We start from the raw sequence: 18,836 nt of genomic DNA, 5'->3' as shown, positions 1-18,836 counted from the left end.
GCTTTTCCCATGTAACTAACCTTGTTTGATTCACAAGTCTTGTGAGAGAGAAAAAAAAGAATTTATTTAATATGAGAACAGATTTTGTCCTCAAAACCAACTGCACAAGTAGCTAAAATATCAGTATCTGTTTAGAGATCATTTCTGATTCACACTATATATTAAACACTATCACTTCATTATCCACAACTGTAAGGCAGCAATCATTGGCACAAGTCATACTCGCATAATGCTGCTTCTTAACATTCATTTTACAAAGATGACAGACATGGCTACAATTTAGACAGAACAAGTCAACTTATTTTGTCTATAAAGTGAAGACAGCAACTTTGTATCACAAAACATAGGTAGTTTCATTTTGAAGCCATCTTTGATGATAGTATTTGCAAAACGTGATCCAATGAACTACAAGAGTAGATTAAGAAATACATCAACAAACATTTAGAAAACAATTCTCGATCAAGACAATACATGGCGCCTTCAGAAACTTTAAAAGACAGGACTTTCAAATCTTTTAACTGAATTACTTTTAACTCACTTACTTTGTGGTAAGTTGTAGTAGTAAATAAATATTCCAATAGCTTTGTCTGATAATTACCTAAATTATATTTCATGTCGGACTGTTTACAAACAATTTAGGCACACCACCTTTGAACGGCAAACAGTAGAGAACTAAACAACATAATTTAACATTAACAAATTAACACCTGTGCCATTATAAACTTGTCACAGGTTAAAGCTTTAACCAACCAACTAATAATGCTGAATACAAACGATTTAAAATTAAAATACACCATGACGGCTGAGACTTGCATTTTTTTGCATCAGCTCTCACACTCTTTGAAGGCCTGGTGTGAAAATTAATGAACCTCCAAATCAAGTGGAGGCAGTGCTCAGAGTGGCATGATTGATACAAAGGTTTCAAAGAGCAGCAGACAACAGTTTGAAGTGCGATCTCCAAAGCCAGGGCATCTCTGAGAGCCAGTTCAGTTCATCCTGAGACCCAGCAGAGGGCTGCTGAGCAAATACTTCAAACGACCAGATGCAAGAATGGCTCCCTAAAGCGTTGGTCTCTGGTTCATTCCATCTGAACAGCTCCCTGTGCCTCATGTTTATCGGCCATGCCTCAGAACAGGTCGGAGAAGAGAAGGGGACTCTTCATTACGAGACTACTACGGAGTATCAGAAGAAAGGATGAGCTCCAGGACTACGAAGAGGAAAACAAAACAACCCCAGCTCGACACGGTCTACTTGTCAGGAAACAGTTCAGATCACTTTATTGAGCTCTCTTTAAAAAATGTAAATAAAAAAAATCAGGAGCGATTTACATGATTAGGGTCCTCAAAGTTCTTCAGAGTCGGATTCGTTTCGGATTAAATAAATAGACCGATCAGGACAGACGGGGCACTAGAACTCATCATCCGTGTCGATCAGCATCACTTTATCAGATTTCTTGGAACTCTTGGAGGTGCTGGTCCCTGGTTTGCCATTCATGTTGGGTTGCACCACTTCCTGGGTGGACTGCTGTGTGTACTGTTGGTAAGCTGGAGAGAAGTTGTGGATCGCATCCTGAACCATGTCTCCATGGTTAATGGTCTCCTTCAGGCCACTGGATATGCTGTGCATAGGTGCTACATTCTCTACAAAAACAAAATGAAACAACAGATTAAAGCGTCAAATATCACATGACATATTTCCGATGACATCAGAGACTTGAGCAAATACGAATGTTTTTGTACTACCAGGACTGGGAAAGGCAAGAAACTTGAGATTGATGCAACCAAAAGGCAAAGGAGGTAACAGGTACAGTAGTTTCACACACAGCCTCGTTATTAAAACGCATGACATTATAACAATATAAAGAGGTCAACATTTGAGCCCCTGTCTAATGTAAAGGTGTGTACTCCTGTGGGACCTGGCCAGTACGGGTCAAGTTTTGAATAAGGAGAAAAAAAAATATTCATCTTTGAGCAGAAAGCAAGAGAAAGAAATTACTTGTGGGACTCAAAAACTTAAGCCCTAATCAGACAGGACTAGTTTTCCAGGGCATCATTTTGACTTTCTGAACCTGAATTGGCAGCAACACAACTGACACATTCAAGGCCCAGAAAGGTAGAAAGGACATAGTTAAAATATTCCTTGCAACAGTTCAATTGTAATGTTATGAAGCTACAGAAATACTTTTAGTGCGCAAAGAAAACAAAATAACTTTATTCAACAATTCTTCTCTGCTGTGTCAGTCTTTGCCATGCTTTCACAAGAGTACCACGATGCATGCATGTGGTGCTGCTGGTGCAGGAGCCGGCGTTCTGGCGTAGAACCCAGATGCGCTGAGGCTTGTTTACAAAGAGAGGAGTGCACACGCACGCCTTGTGGTACTGTCATGAAAGTGACAGTACCACATGAACCGGAGTTCACTGAAAGAACTGAATGTTTCTCTTTGTAGTGTATTTTCTAGGTTAGATAACTTGAAAAGTAAAGTAAACTTGAAAAAGTAAAAAGTAATTAATAATCTGATTACTTTTTAAATGCAGTAATCATTCAAATGTAATCAAATTAAAATTTTAAAGAAGTAAATAGTAATTTGTAGTGAATCACTTTTTTTTGAGTACCGTATTTTCCGGACTATAAGTCACACTTTTTTTCCATAGTTTGGCTGGTCCTGCGACTTATAGTCAGGTGCGACTTATTTATCAAAATTAATTTGACATGAACCAAGAGAAATGAACCAAGAGAAAACATTACCGTCTCCAGTCGCTAGAGGGCGCTCTATGCTGCTCAGTGCTCCTGTAGTCTACACTGAAGACATAGAGTGCCCTCTCGTGGCTGTAGACGGTAATGTTTTCTCTTGGTTCTAAATAAATGTGACTTATAGTCCAATGCGACTTAAAATTTTTTTTCCTCATCATGACGTATTTTTGGACTGATGCGACTTATACTCAGGTGCGACTAATAGTCCGGAAAATATGGTAATTTACCCAACACTGCTGAATAAAAATCATTACTGTTGTTTTCATTGCATACAAAAAGTATTCTCGTAGCTTCATAAAATCAAGGTTGAACCACTGATTTCACACTGACTATTTTAACAAAGTCCTTGCTAACTCATCCCAAATATCTGTGTTCGAAAACGAACAACGGTCTTATGGTTTTGGAACAACATATGAAGGTGAGTTATTAATGACAGAATTTTCATTTTTGGGTGAACTATACCTTAAATCCTGACCAAATCTGCCAAGACTGTGTTTTCCCCTCACACAACCTCTATAATAATTCCAGAGCAAAATACCTACTTGCCATTATCCTCACTCTTGTGAGCACATCACCACGGGCACCGCCAAGGTCCAATCCAGCTGTTCGCAAAATAGAAACCAGGATGAAAACACTAGCAATGTGGTGCTCTCCGCTCCACTGATGTGGTTGCCAAATCACTCTTCCGCTTCATTTATCTACTACAGGCTGGAGAGGCCAGGAAAGAAATTCAAAATCCCACTGTTCCCAGATTTGTCTCAGCTGTGGATGCATTAAACGAGGTTACAGTGTACAGCCTGATGCACTGCAGAATGATGAGTTCTAGCTAACTGCATCTTGCCTTGTGGCTGATGGATGAGAGCTTGGATAAAGGTGACGGCAGGCTGCCACAAGAGGGGTGCATGTTTCTGACCTCCAATTCGAGAAATACTTGAACTGTGCTTGTAGGTCTCCAGCTGCTGGCTTGAGAACTACTGTGTGTTAACAGATAGACGTTTTGGGATGTTTCTGCCCTCATGGGTGGAGGGTGAAAACTCAGGATGAGAAAACTGTCCTGAACGTCTTCACAGCTGGGCCGCTTGGGAGAAAAGGCCATCCTAGAAGGTTGCTCTGCCTAACAGGCTTCACGACAGTCGTGACCTTTTTTCACCAGTGAAAGGTTATGAAACCAGCAGTGACTTCACCCTTTGAGCTCGGTGTTAAACTATGGAAAATACCACCATGCCTCCATATGCCAGTAAGGGGAAGGGTTCTTAACACATGTGTAGGTTTTCTCACATATCCATGCCAACAACTGTTAAGCAGTGTGCTTCAAAAACGCTTTCTGTGAAAAAGGAATTCTTTCTTAGAATATTAACATTCGAACTGACACAAGGCTTGAAACATGCATATCTGACTGACAGTCGAGTTATATTTCACGGAGGCCTCTTGAAGTCAGAACTCAAATCTAATGCAGCTCTTAACATTCAGCAGCTGAACTGACATTACAGCTTAAATCGGTGGAAATTGAAACAGAACTATTCTTCACCACCTCGAAAAGCACAAGCGGCAGATTATGACTAATCCGTTAAGAGTGAAGAGGCTTTTGTAGGCCTGAGGATATGATCAGAATGATATACAAGCATACTGCTTTCTGCACAGCACATACTTTTAAAGTTAAAATAAAGAGAAGTATGTAAATGTGTATGATATGCAATATTAAATGTTTCCATCTGTATTGTTAAAGGAGTTAAAGGAGTAGTTCATAAAAGCATGAGAATTCCGTCATAAGGCCTGTTAACACCTGGTCACTTGTTTTTTTGTTTTTTTTTGGAGGGCATTTACAAAAGGTCTTTTCAAAACGGCATAGTTATCGGATCATAAAGTGACAAGAATGTAAACAGGCAACGACTCATGTTTGTTCCCAGCCTGTATGACTTGGTTAAAGAAGGGATTTTACAAGTGACGTCATTTACCCTGTCATTTAAGTCCTAACCATCATTTGGAGAGTTTTTAGCAAATTACTTAAATCTAAGTCCTTTTGTTGCACAGAGCAAACGTATGGTTTGGGAAGACTTAGAATATAGTGCAGTAGACATTTGGATTACTTTCAAGGAATAGTTTTTTTATTTTTTTTTCGCTGATAATGGTCCCTGTTACTTTCATTGCGTTAGAAAGAGCTGCAAAAACATTCTTTTAAATTTCTCCTATTATGTTCTGTGCACTATGGGTGTTGTAATTTACAGCAGTTGATGATAACCGTGATATTTAATAAAAGGAGTTATTGATTTCATGTTAGGATTACAATAAATATTCCAGTGGCAGTAACTGGCAGTTTGTCTGGTTGACACCTACACAGTAGGTGGTGTTATTGAAACTTAACACTGGTTGCCACTTAACATTAAATGTCAAAAAAGGAGTGATTAACAACAACAGTGTTACAACTGCCACACAAAATAATGTCAGAGGAGGTCACAGACTCTTGTGAGTGTGATTCTCTCAAAATCAAGTCTTCTGAGTGATATTAAGTGGGGGGAAAAAAGAAGAAAACATAAGAAGAATTTGACTGATAGCATTTTTGTCCCTCCAAAATTTCTACAGGTATTGTGGTGATATGAATTCTTTAAGCCACAATAATTGTGTAGTGAAAATCTGATATCATGACACCTATGCTACGAACAAACAACATAAGCACGAATGTCAGAATTGTCACTATTCTTTGAAATTGTCGTCAGTTTGACCTTATTATACTGCAACTGAAATTCCCAAAAGAAAGTTTTGCTACCAGAAAACACCTACTGAAAATTTAATTTCCTATTTTTTCAAGTGAAACGGCATCATTCGACCTGCCACAGGTCTGAGTTTCTCAGCACACAGGAGTTATGATGATGATCTGAGTCTATGAAGGGAGCTTTCCAGCAGTCCTCTGAACCGTGAGTCATAACCCTCCTGAGGAGGAAAACTTCAGGTTGCCTCATAAAAGCTTGCTGTGGCATGTTTCTAAGATCCTCTAAACTTTTGCTCTAAAATAACAAGTTAAAAAGTTCTGCTTTGTTTTTCCGAAGTGTCACATTCATGAGCATCTAACCTGGTGCTTCACTCTTCTTCTCGCGGTACACACTGGAGGTGAAGGCGTAGCGGAGGGCGATGGAGGCGAAGAACATTTCGATGGAGATGATGAAGTTCTGCCAACCAGCTGCCACTGAACCAGCCCCCACTTCATGACCATCAATGACCAGAGCTTTCGGGATCACACCACATCGCTCCAGAATGGCCAATAACATACCTAAATAAAGACAAACCAAAACATTTGCAGTGAGAACCTTGACTCTAAGTTTCTGTCTCTTCCACAACGATATAAAAAGAAAATGTTTCATGTGTCAATGAACAGCTTGAGATGAATACTGAACAGTCGAATTTCTAATAGCAATTACAATTATGGATGCCACAATTACGTAACTGTTCAAAGTGGCCATTAATCATCCACTTATGTTATTCTACATACTCAAGATGCATTTTTTTTCTTTCTACATGTTTTCTTAAGGGTTTTTCCATTGGTTTAGATTTAGCATAACATCATAATAGCATTCATATTTGTACTTTTTTATAATTTGAAGAAGAAATCAATCAAATGTATATTTTACATTTGGGACTTAATACTATAGTAAACCACACACACACACACACAAAAAATCAGTTAGTGTTTTCCGCCTATTTCATGTAAAAAAATTAAATATGGCATGCAGTTGCATCAAACAATGGCATAAACACCTTTCAGTGTAAATAGTGATAATCGTAATTAATAATCGTAATTACAACTTCAAGGAAATAATTGACAATTATGATTTTTGTCTTAATCATGCAGCCCTAACTGAACATATAACACAATGTAACCAACCTTGCCAGAATGAGAGGAAGATGACAGATTTGATGGTGAGGAATTTGAGCACAGGCTCAAAAGGTCTCAGAAGGTCACTGGTGGCGAAGTAGAAGAGGAATAGGGCATACAGAGCCAAACTGACAGAGATGTTGTAGATGATGGTGATGTAAAGGTAACCTCCCGTTACACTATATGAAAAGACACACGACAGAGTCAAACAGGTCATGTAAAAAGTCGGATGTTATTATGGAACGTTGATATGAGATGATTGATCACTGGATGGCTCACTTAAAATCTCCATCGTGATATTTGCCGAAAGCCTGCAGAAGGATGGTGATGACAGCCATGATGGGCTTCACGACACAGAACTGAAGTGTGGCCTAGATAATGTAACAGAAGCAGATGAGTAACAGTGATGGTTTAGTTTGTACGCCGGTTCCATTTAGTTAACATATATAGTCTGAGTGATAGAGAACTTCCAGTCCTCATCATTTTCAAAGGCATGGTAATGTCGCATGCTTATTTTTGACAGGAAGTGCTTATTTCTTACATAATCAACACATAGTTTGACATGACTGACAAATCCACTCATTGAGAATGACACAAAGGAGAATTTTCCCCCAATCTCGCTACGTGCAAGCCGGAATCGACTGCTTGAAACATCAACGTGGAATTCAAGTTTTAAATCGAAGCTGTCTGGGAGAAAAGCCGTCGCAAAATAATCAAAGCACGCTCCGTCTCCACTACAGTCTGGCATAGCGCGAGTTGATGCTTTGAAAAGTCCTACATGTAGGTGTCTGGTCAGACAGATCTATGAGATTTGAAATTCTACTTGCTATTAAAAAAGTTCAAATGACATTCTTTTTTGGGCACGGGGCTCTCAAATCCAATTTTCATCAGTAAGTGCGAGCGGGTTCCTCAGCTGCCGCGCAGACAGCATCAGGCTGGCGGCAATAGCTATTTTCTGCGTTTATTATCGAGTGACTTGCACCTGCTTCCTACTGTTTTTAATCCTGCTTTAACCATTGGAGCACAACAGTACACAGATAACAGCTGCCACTTCATGACAATTCAGGTAGAAAGGGTAGATATAGGTCGAGGAGAAAAAAAGTCAAAGAAATTCAGACCCTCTTATTAACATATTCATATCATTTACATGTAGCCATTTGTACTTAAAACAGAATCGAATAGGAGACATCATAAAATCCTAAAATGTTCAGCTGATTTCCAGATTTTACATTTCAGGTTGTCAGTTTGGTCTAACACTTATAAGCAAATTAATTTAGGGTTTTTAGAATGTTTAAACAAAGAAATGTTATGACATACATTGATGTTAAGGAAAAGTGATTTTAATATGAAAGAAAATCGGCAGCAAACCTGCTTGCAGAATCTCAGGAAGCCAATTGAGTAACTCATTCCTACCAAACAGCATGTCCCATACAGGCAACTAGACCTGTTAAAGGAAAATGAAAAGTAACATTTGAAAGTTGATGCTATTCTTGAGGGTACATGAAATCATCTTTCAAAGAAAAAAAAAAGTTATTTTGCACAAACACTTTAGACATTTTGTTTCTTAACCTAGAGATTAGCATGTATTCTCGAACACATTGAATCATGGTGGTCATGTGAGTGATGACGACCATCATTCTTCCAGGGGCTTCATGAGAATAGAGTTTAATTATGATCTGTGCATGTTAATGAACATTTTGCCAATGTTGAATGCACTTATTTGTTAACATGCACACCAAAGAAATAAATGTAACCATGCACAGAATGCAACCAATGTGTTTCCACAATTCACATGTGCATATACTGGCTCTATAGTTTTAAAGTTTGGCACTATCGGTCCAACATGCTGCATTTATATTCCCTTTATTGTAGGACTTCCTTCTCCAAGCTGGATTTATGTGATGCTGTCTAAATGAGTTACAGAGTGGCTGCATACATATTAAATTGGTAGCATAATTTAATTGTCTACAATTTGGGACAGCCTTTACAACAGAGACACACTTATCATGCCTTAAAATGCTGCTTATTAGGTTCATTAACTTCACAGTTGTTTAAAAAAAAAAAAAAGAAAAAGAAAATGTAAAGACACTCACTGAATAGGCTTTCCTCTTATTTCTGACATGATGGCACTTTCTCCTCCAAGGTACTCAAAGGACAGACTCAGGAAGTTGTATATCACAAATGCTAGAATGATAAAAGAAAGAAAAAACAGCCAAGTCAATCATATATGAGAGCCTAACGCAAACATGTTGCTGAATTTGCAGTGAGAGTTTTAAATAAGCAGACAAAAAAAAAACAAACAAACAAAAAAATCCTGTCACTTTGTGCAGAAAATAGCTCAAGATTGAGGAGTTTATGTCTAGGAAATCCATCTTAACATGAGAGGTCTATTTAAAGACAGATTAGACGGTTTGATCTCATTGTCTCTCATTGTGTGCAACCATTACTTGTGGTAGGATTTTCCTGATGGTCTCTATGACTTGACCACTTTGAAAATCACAATTAGATTACATGACCTATATTTTATTAAGGGAAATTCTTGCAAACCCCCAAACTTTTAAAGGGTAGTTTATTACAGACAACAAAATAATCACTGTAAACTTCATAGCACACTAATTTATATAAAAGTATTATTCCATACAGTACAAAGATATGGAAGCATATGGGTAGCATTATTCAATTTGGGATGTAATATGCAAAATGACAATGCAATATGTAAATTCATTTTAATTTTGCCACTTATAAAGCATTAAAATTAATATTCATTTAACATATTAAAACTGGTGTAGGAAATGGCAAATGAAAATTATGTAATTTAATTTTCATTTCGCACCAAACGTTGCACAAATGTACTGGAAAATGTAAATGTAAATACAGAAATGCATTTCCATTTTACATATTGCATTGTCATTTTGCATATTACATCCCAAATTGAATAATGCTACCCATATGCTTCCATACAAAGATGGATTGTGCCAAACAAAAAATGTTCCCATGTAACTTGAATAACGCAGGAAGAACTGTGTTTCAAATCTTCACTGTCTAGGAGTAGTGGGATAGGCCCGAAAAGATGATAACAGAGACATTTGGCCGCCCTCCTTTCTGGCTGCAACATGACAAACTGGTTTGTTCAGTTACAATGAGCATTTCTCTGTTTCCCCTCTGTGAAACCTGCCACCCCACACCTGTAAAGCAGGCTCTCCTCCCTCACTGCAGGCCAGACTTCCAAACAACAAAAACACACGTCATTCCTCCACTGTGATCTCTGCAGCGAATAATATCATGCCTCGGGGGTTAGGAGGGAATGTAAGAGCAGAGAACAGCTCAGATTTACCGTACCTTCATAACAGTCACGAACAGAGTCGAAATACACATAATACTGGTCATTACTGATGAACAGCAGGCTGAGCCAGGAGTCGAAAGCATAGATGGGGACGATGAAAAGGATGCGGATGATGTAGCGCTGCTCATTTGGCACCGTGTACGACTTTAGGTGCAGGTATATCTATAAAGACAAAGATTTTGTTTAGCAAGAAGCTCGACTACAAAAATTTAGACAGCAAAAACAGTCAAATGCAAATGATTAGTGAGTGCAGTGGATCAATACACTGCAGTGCAAACCAAAAAAATGACAAGAACAAGTATCATTCTTAAACACTAGTATGAGGAAAAGTGAGGTGGACGAACAGGAACTTGAAGGCAGTAGTACCAGTGACGTTGAAGAACAGTAAACGGGTAACTGTAGAGGTCTATAACACTTCATAGAACAAATCTATGTTTAACCAAACTGACGCTGACAGGATATTAACAGCTATATACTTCATATAGCTATAACATCACTAGCTGTTAACACATAATACATGCATTTTCTTGGCAGTATATTAGCTACAGCGTCATCGTCTTTTTTTAAGGTTCAATACCACCACCTAATATGATTTTGAAGTGCTTATGTAGGAATTTTTGCCCATTTATTCATAGCATTTCTGAGGTCAGGCTGTGATGTTGGACAAGGCGGCCTGGATCGTAAACTCAGTTCCAGTTCATCCCAGATGTTTGATATAGTTGTGGTCAATTTTTTCCACACCAAACTCACCTAACCGTGTCTTTTTGGACCTTGCTTTGTGCACTGTGGCACAGTCATGCTGAAATAGAAAAGGGCTTTCGTCAAATTGTTCCCACAAAGTCAGAAGCAATGCATTGTCCAAAATGTCTTGGTTTGCTGAAGCACTGATTTCCCTTCACTGGAACTAAGCAGCCCCATACAGTTGGCACAATACAGAAAACAGGTAACATTCTCCTGGCATTGGCCAAACCCAGACTCAGCCATCAGACTGCCAAACAGATTAATCATAGGACAGGTTCCCACTGCTCCAGAGTCCAGTGGCAGTGTGCTTTATGCATGTTTCACATCGCAAGCTTGAGCTTCACATCAACATAACTACATCATCACTGCAGCTGCAGACTTGAGAGGGCATTCACACTGGAAGTGTTTGTACAGCATCAGTATCAAAACTACATATTTCTTTACACAGACAACTATACATTTGCATTTACAAGCTGGTCATTTATAAACTTGAAAGTTTTAAAGTCTTGATAGTTTAACATGGGGATTTGCATGTTAAGACGGGGATTCACATGTAAATGGTACTCAATAAAAACAGCTCTGATCATGTCGTTTCAACAAACTGAACAATTAAAAACAAGTTTAAATGGGTAAATATTCTATACATATTTATATTATATTTTTGATTCTTAATTTTCTTCACTGACATACTCCAATTGTTGTTCAAACACATTAGACATGCTTATTTTGTGATTTTTTTGTTGTTGCATGAAATCATACTTATTTTTACCACCAAAAGTGTGCGGTCATTTTAATTGTGCACGAACAGCACAGCAAAAAATAGACTAGGCGTCAAGACTATCCCATCAGTGCTGCTCCTTGTGAATGCACTTATTTGTTAACATGCACGCCAAAGAAATAAATGTAACCATGCACAGAATGCAACCAATGTGTTTCCACAATTCACATGTGCATATACTGGCTCTATAGTTTTAAAGTTTGGCACTATCGGTATTTTAACATATCTTTGAAAAATACTATGGAGGGCATGTGCGTGTCCTTGCAGTCCCTTTGAACTTCACAATATTACTGAGGGGGCTCAATATTTGCTGGGTTCTTTAAACTCTTGGACACTCAATCATTTGAAATCAGATTATTTGAGTCCTTCATTCCACGGGTGGAGGCTTGATGTATTTGTGGGCTCTCAGAAAAGCAAGGGGAGCTGCTCTCTGAACTGATGTCCTCCATTTCACCTAGCCTGCAGGGGAAATAAGTTCATAGTCTCCGCGACTCCATAATGCGGGGCTGACAGTGAGAGAGAGCCGTGCTCACAATAATGGCTCTGGCCATTGTGTGTCTGCTGGCTGTCGCAGAGATGCAGTCAAAGCTAATTACAACCTGTCTGTAGCAGAGAGGAACTACCGGCGGAGCTGTGAGGCACCCAAAAACCAAGGCCGGTGAATCACAAGGTGTAGCACCAACTTTAAAACCGTAAAGCTTTTGAAAACTACGGAGCTGAGAAAAGCCCGACACAAGAGCGCTGCTGGCGCCTTGTCATTGCAATATATAACAATTCACTTAAGAAGGTTTGGCCCAGAAGGTGCTTATGTTCTAAATAGCTGGCCTTCAAAGACTCCTTTGATATCCCTGGCACTGATGGGAAAGTTTTGCAGGCAAATCAGTAACTTCAGAACAGTGTTGGTTTAGGAGCGCAATCTAAATTTCTGCCTTTAGTATGCAGCGCGCGAGAAAAGTTCCGCCGGGAGAATCTTTTGTAGCGAAACCGAGAAAGGCAGTGAAATACTAAAACAATCCTGAAGGCTCCTTTAATCTCCTCAGGATTTACATACGTTGCCTCGCGCAACCCTCCGCGGGCGGCTGTTTGCGAAGCCGCGGATGAGGTGGCGGTAGATGAGTCGTTCTGCTGCTACTCTGAGGGACAAAAACCAGGCTGTTTTGACTTGATTATGGCTTGAAGAGGAAAACCACTACACAGGGACTCATTTCCAGGCTCCATACAGCATCCCGACGTTGTTTGGCCGCTTCAAAACTGTCAGCTTCTCCGAGGTATTGGCTTTTGAATGGCACACAAGACGCTTTGGAGGCAATCAAATCATAGTCCTCTGGGCACACTGCGGGCGCTGCAATTCAGAGCTGAAGAAATACCTTTCCTGACCTCTGCTCTCCATCAGTACGATCCCAGTAGTTCAATTACATAACAGATGCTTGAGAAACATATTCTTATATTAAATTTCTTCATGGGTCAACTAGGCTGCAATGAAAAGGGATTCAAACTATACCAGCAAGAGCAGGGAAATTAGATTTCAGCCTTTTCTGAAACCGAACAATGTGGGCAAATATAATTGGTAATTCGACACACAAGATGGGTATATTCACACTGTGGCGGCACTTCACCTGACAATTACTTTTACACAAAACTCATCCACCACCAGCCGGTTTCATCTTGCTGTAGGCAACACAGTGAACTCATTCATATGCCACAGAAATGGAGATTCACGTATGAAGTGCGCTTTTAGCTGTAATGAACAGCAAAATGTAAAGGACAGGGAAATACTCCAGCGAATTAGAACTGCTCAGCATCTACATATCTATAAAGAAACGGCCAAACCTTTGCAAGAAGACTTATTGAGCAGTCTGGTGTCTGAGAAGCTGCCCTTATCTCTCTCTTTTATTGATACAGCTGGTGTAAAGGTTAGTGACTGATGGTCTTTCATCAAGCACAAAAGAACTTCCTCTATAAACAAAAGGCTGGGCTCACAAATATTGCTCCCGCTGTACTTTCTGCTTCAAACCTGTGAGCATAAAATACCAGTCAACAGTTTGGACACACTATTTCCACATATTAAAATAGTTACAGTAATCATAATATACTGTAAGTCAAAAAACTATGAATATTAAAAAAAAAACAATTTGAATATTAAACATGAATGGGAGTATGTTAAATAAAAAAAGTTAAATCAAAACCTACATTTGTACTTTTAAACAGATTTGAAACTCACCCATTTACAATAAATAAATAATTCGCTATATTTACTGAAATAAAAGTTCAAAAGTTTTGAGTCAGTAAAAGTGACAGTAAAGATATTTATAATGTTAAGGCAACATATCACAGTAATATTTTTCAAAAAAATATTAAGCAGCATCGTTTACAGTATATTAAAACAGATTGTTACGTTTCACAATATTAACATTTTTAACTGTATTTTTTTTTTAAGAAGCATATTTGAGCATAAGCGTGATCATAAGAGCACCCCCCCAAAAAAACAAATATTTAACCAACCCTAAACTTTTGAATGTTAGTGTAGATTGGCTCAATTTATTTAACACTAGTTTCAAGAAAAGCATTATTCGCTTTTTTTTTTTTCAGTTGTATCCAAATCTTTTACTGTTAGTGTATTAGACACTGTTTACAGATTTATTTAAACTGCATCGGCAAACATTAACACACCAACAAATACTGCCAAACACTAGTACACACACAAAGACCAAGTGAAACACAAGCTTTGTCACAGCTTTGAGACAATCATTTCCTTAAAAAGCGTTCCCGTGGTGCACATGGCAGATGGCACATGTATTATTGGTTAAATATCCTCTCATTAGATCACCAGGGTACACTAAAGCCATACTGTGTGTTTACACAGCACTCTTATCAGCTCTGGGAACAGGCACCACTCTGCTCTGTAGCTCACTTTGATTGGTCAAGGACGGTAACAGCACTCTAAATGAATCATTTAGAGCAAAGGAAACATGGATGACGGTCCAGAACAAACATGCAGGTATTTATTGATCTCTGATGATCGATAACCAGTGGAGGGTTAGTAATTACTGCAGTGAGTCTTTAATGACATTGTGGCAAAGATTAACCTTCTAAAATAACACAGTATTATCAAGATCTGCAGATGATAATGAGCCTGTGGTCAGGTACGAGGGGGGAGACAGCATGGCAAAGCTCTTGTTTTCTCTGCCTGGGTTATTTGCTTTTATTTGCCTGTGCTCTGAATGAACCGCGGCTATTAGAGCTTCCAGTTTTCCCCAGGCCACAAAACCAGTCCATTCAATGCTAAGATTTGTTTTTCTCGTCTAATGGCCCTATACTTGCTTTACTCCATACTGGTTTATAAAGCAGCAGTGATGCATTCTTTTGCCAAATAAGAAACTCTGTGGTCTAGAAATTGTGCTGGATGTGTGAGTGCCTGGCTGTAAAAGGATTACTATGAATTAGTTGTCCTCTAGTGAGTGACAGTTAGTTCCTCTAAATGAGCCTACCTGATGACAGGTGATGATGAGCGCAGACCAAACGAAAATCCCTGACAAGGCTTGGGCCGTGCGGGTGTTGAGGAAGAGCTGGTCGTCCCCCACTACTTCAGTCCCATTACTTGATCTGATCACGGTCATGTTAGACATATAGGTTATGTTTGACAGCATTGAGAAGGACGACAAAGGGACTGAATTATCCATGGTTTTATCTGAATCCACTGACAGAGTGCTGAAATTTGTCGCAGTGGACCCGGACTCATTCATCTGTGTGAAACAAATAACAAATAAAATTAAAAACTTAAATACTTTTTCAAAATCAAATAAAAGCCATTTGATATCATATAAGTTATAGCCTGAATATTTATTATCTCTTTCATTTACACCTTTGTTCATACATTATTTTTCAAATCCTTCAGAACTAATGATCCTTCAGAAATCATGACATGGTGCTCAAGAATGAATAAACTAAATAACAATATTATATATATATATATATATATATATATATATATATATATATATATATATATATATATATATATATTTATTTATATATTTTAGGGGTGTAACGGTACATGTATTCGTACCGGACCGTTTCGGTACAGGGCTTTCGGCATGGTGCACGTGTGTATTGAATGACCGAATGCAATATTTTGTGTGCGGAACATAGGCACATTTTTGTGTTTCCAAACGTAAATATGTGGCGAAGTCACGCCCTACAGCGGCACACTGGCTGCGTGGCGTGAGCATGGCGTTTCTGCAGCGTGTCAGTTGCGTGACAGCTGCTTCGTGTTTTCTGTGTCTTTACACACCAGAATCGTGCCTGACGCGGCGCTGGCACGCTGCTGCTACTGTAGATGACATAGAGGGAGGCTGCCGACAGACCAGGATCTTGTCTTCACGACAACAATATCTATACTTCATGTTGAGCATAAATGTAAAGCCTACTGATAAAGGACACCGTTAACAGTATTGACGGCAAAATAGACTGTTTGACAGGTGCAATATACAAGTGTGTCACCGGCCTAAAGTTTTCAAAATTCATTACACGAGTGTGAACATCACTACAACTAGGAAAAAAATTATTGTAATTCAAACTCAGCTCCCGTCGGCATTTAAACAGACCTTTGCTCTTAATTCCGATCGGTCCAACGCAATAACGAAATCTGAGCAGGTCTAAAAACTGAAACTGTTGATGCTGCACTTTACACTTTGGAAAAGTTATTTTTTTAAATATGAGCAGGCCTACAAGCTGGGATTGGTAATGCTGCACTGTAATCATAGTTATTTTTTTATATTTTTCATTATATTTTATTATATGATATTGTTTTGAGACTGAGAGTATTTTATTTAGTGGAGAACTTTGCAGCAGTATTTTATTTCTTATTCTTATTTATTTTATATATATATTTTATTAAAAAGTATTAAAAAAAGTGTAAACAAATTGTTAAAAAAAGTTTATAGTAATAAACAACCTGCAGTTTAATATTTGAATTTCTTTCCCGATTAACTTTTTGTGGAAACTGATACATTTTCACTTCAGATTTCAAAATAACAATTTATTTTAAATAAAAATATATTTGTAATATTACATGTCACTTTTAATCAATTTAATGCTATTAATTTTATTGAAAAAGAGAAAATTTAAACCTAATCTGTTTATCCATGTTTATCTATCAATTGCACTATATGTTTCAATAAACAGAACAAAGACTTCATATATATATATATATATATATATATATATATATATATATATATATATATATAATAAATTATGGTAATGTTTGGTTTAATATATATATATATATATATATAAACAAAACATTACCATAATTACTTTTTTTTTTAACAATAAACGGTGTTTCATTTAGAAGTACAATCCACAGTCTTTATGTTGTTTGAAGGAAATGTCATGTCAATTTATTATACAATTTGTAAACGCAGCGTCAGAATACATAATTAATACATAGCATATGCTAGTGTAGTATTTTTAAGCAAATATGCCCTTTTTACAGTAAAAGACTTAAAAAGCTAAGTAGGAATCATTTCAATCAAACCTATTACTGAAACAGAAGGTAAGATCTGTTCATAGATATTTTCTGAAACACTTACCCTGCTTCAGTGTCGACACCTGTAAGAGTTTAGTGCGATCAAACTCGAGTAACTTCACCGTAAACGTCGCTTGACTCTGAACATCGCACTGGGACTAAAATAATAAATACACTGCATACATTAGTGATTCAAAACAGATAAATTTACGACTTGTAGCCATAGGTGGATATGGCCCGAGCGACGACAGCGATGATGAGTCAAGCGCACTTCCTCGTTTAACACTTGACAGGTCTGATGGACAGTCAGTTCGCTGGAAACTGCCCAAACACTAATTAATCAATGTACAAAATACTGAAGCGAAGAAAACTATCCACGATTATCTTCCTATAGGCTTTTCCCAGTTCCAGACCAACAATCTATTCGCTCCGTGTCAAATTAGGGCAGGTGTATGTACGTCGCAACACAACCACACACCCAGGTCACGTGACCTTGACATTAGTCTTTGGTCACGTGACAGGACCGGCAGGGAAGAGCACCTGTCGCTCAAAGCTGCTGCGTTCTTCTTGCTTGACACGTGCAGTCTTAGTCAATACACTTCAGTTGATTTTAATAGATCTAACTAAATTTTGCATACTGACATCAGTAATACAGTATTATTTCAGGTCATTTTGAGATATAAGAGGGCCATGAAGAGATTACCTTAATTCACACTATTAGGGATTCAAAATAAAAATAGTTTCTTCTCCAACAGTATGGTGCCTCAGTTAGTTTTAGAGAGTAAAGAACTCCATTCATTTTGTCTTAGAGCTAGAGGAATTGATTTTAAGGATAACTTAAAAAGCTTTAAATACTGTGAGCTATAAAGTCCATGGTATATGCCTATGTTAAAGCCATAAACCTGCATTATTTAAACATATATATAATGTTTAACAAAATATTTTTTGGCAACACATTACATTACCCAGAATTCTGCAAAGAAATCTCCACCCATCGGAAAATCACAACAAAGCTCTCAATAGAATTCTTTAGCGCACAACCATTTCAGTATTACACTGTCAGCCTCCATATACTCTTTAAACACTGCAATAAACATTACATTTTTCATGTATCTTAAAAAAAAAAAAAAACTCCATTATTTTAAAACAAATTACACTTCATGTGATTGTGGTTCTTTCCCTCATTAAAGTTAAGTACTCATTTTTATTTTATTTTTCTTAACCAGGGTTTTGTCCGATTTTCAAATACATCTTTGCTTTCGGGGACCTTTAATTGTCAAGGTTTCTTTGTTCTGTTTTACTTTATTTCCTTGTCCCATAGTTCAACCACAGAGAGACACAAAAAAATGAAGCACTATTAAAAATACACATACACAGATAATAATAATAAAATAATAATTACAAACATTTAAAATAAATGTAATGGAGTACATAAAAGAATGTAAAAAAATCTGTCATTAATTACGCTGTATTACGCTATTAACAAGCAAGCTCTGTGGTAATCTAATTTTTGCCCACAAAAAGTATTCTCAGAGCTTCAAGACATTACGATTGAACCACTGAAGTCACCCTGACTATTTTAATGATGTCCTTACTTCCTTTCTGGGCCTTGAATGTTTCAGTTTGTTGCTCTTGCTATGGAGGCTCAGAAAGCTCTTGGATTTAATAAAAAAAATAAATAAAAAAAATCTTAATTTGTGTTCCGAAGATGAAAAAAGGTTATACAGGTTTGGAACGACACGAGAGTAAGTAATTAATGACATAACTTTAATTTATTTGGGTGAACTATCACCTCAAGTAGAGATAAAGACGACACTCAAATAAG

General features: G+C 37.7%; 1 protein-coding gene across 1 annotated transcript; it reads right to left on the bottom strand.

The window, feature by feature from the left end:
• Positions 1-42: 42 nt before the first annotated feature.
• On the bottom strand, positions 43-17,514 carry LOC113092134 (transmembrane protein 184A-like). The gene is made up of 9 exons (XM_026257739.1): positions 17,076-17,514; positions 14,970-15,224; positions 9,959-10,124; positions 8,713-8,803; positions 7,988-8,063; positions 6,899-6,990; positions 6,629-6,798; positions 5,819-6,016; positions 43-1,640 (listed from the first exon to the last, which is right to left on the bottom strand). The coding sequence occupies exons 2-9, from the start codon at positions 15,222-15,224 to the stop codon at positions 1,408-1,410; spliced, it is 1,281 nt and encodes a 426-aa protein (XP_026113524.1). The 5' UTR covers positions 17,076-17,514; the 3' UTR covers positions 43-1,407.
• Positions 17,515-18,836: the final 1,322 nt, after the last annotated feature.

This window comes from Carassius auratus, unplaced genomic scaffold (genome assembly GCF_003368295.1).
Source record: "Carassius auratus strain Wakin unplaced genomic scaffold, ASM336829v1 scaf_tig00214480, whole genome shotgun sequence".
NCBI lineage: Eukaryota > Metazoa > Chordata > Actinopteri > Cypriniformes > Cyprinidae > Carassius > Carassius auratus.
The sequence above is the reverse complement of the archived record's forward strand: the minus strand, read 5'-3'. Positions and strand labels throughout refer to the sequence as shown.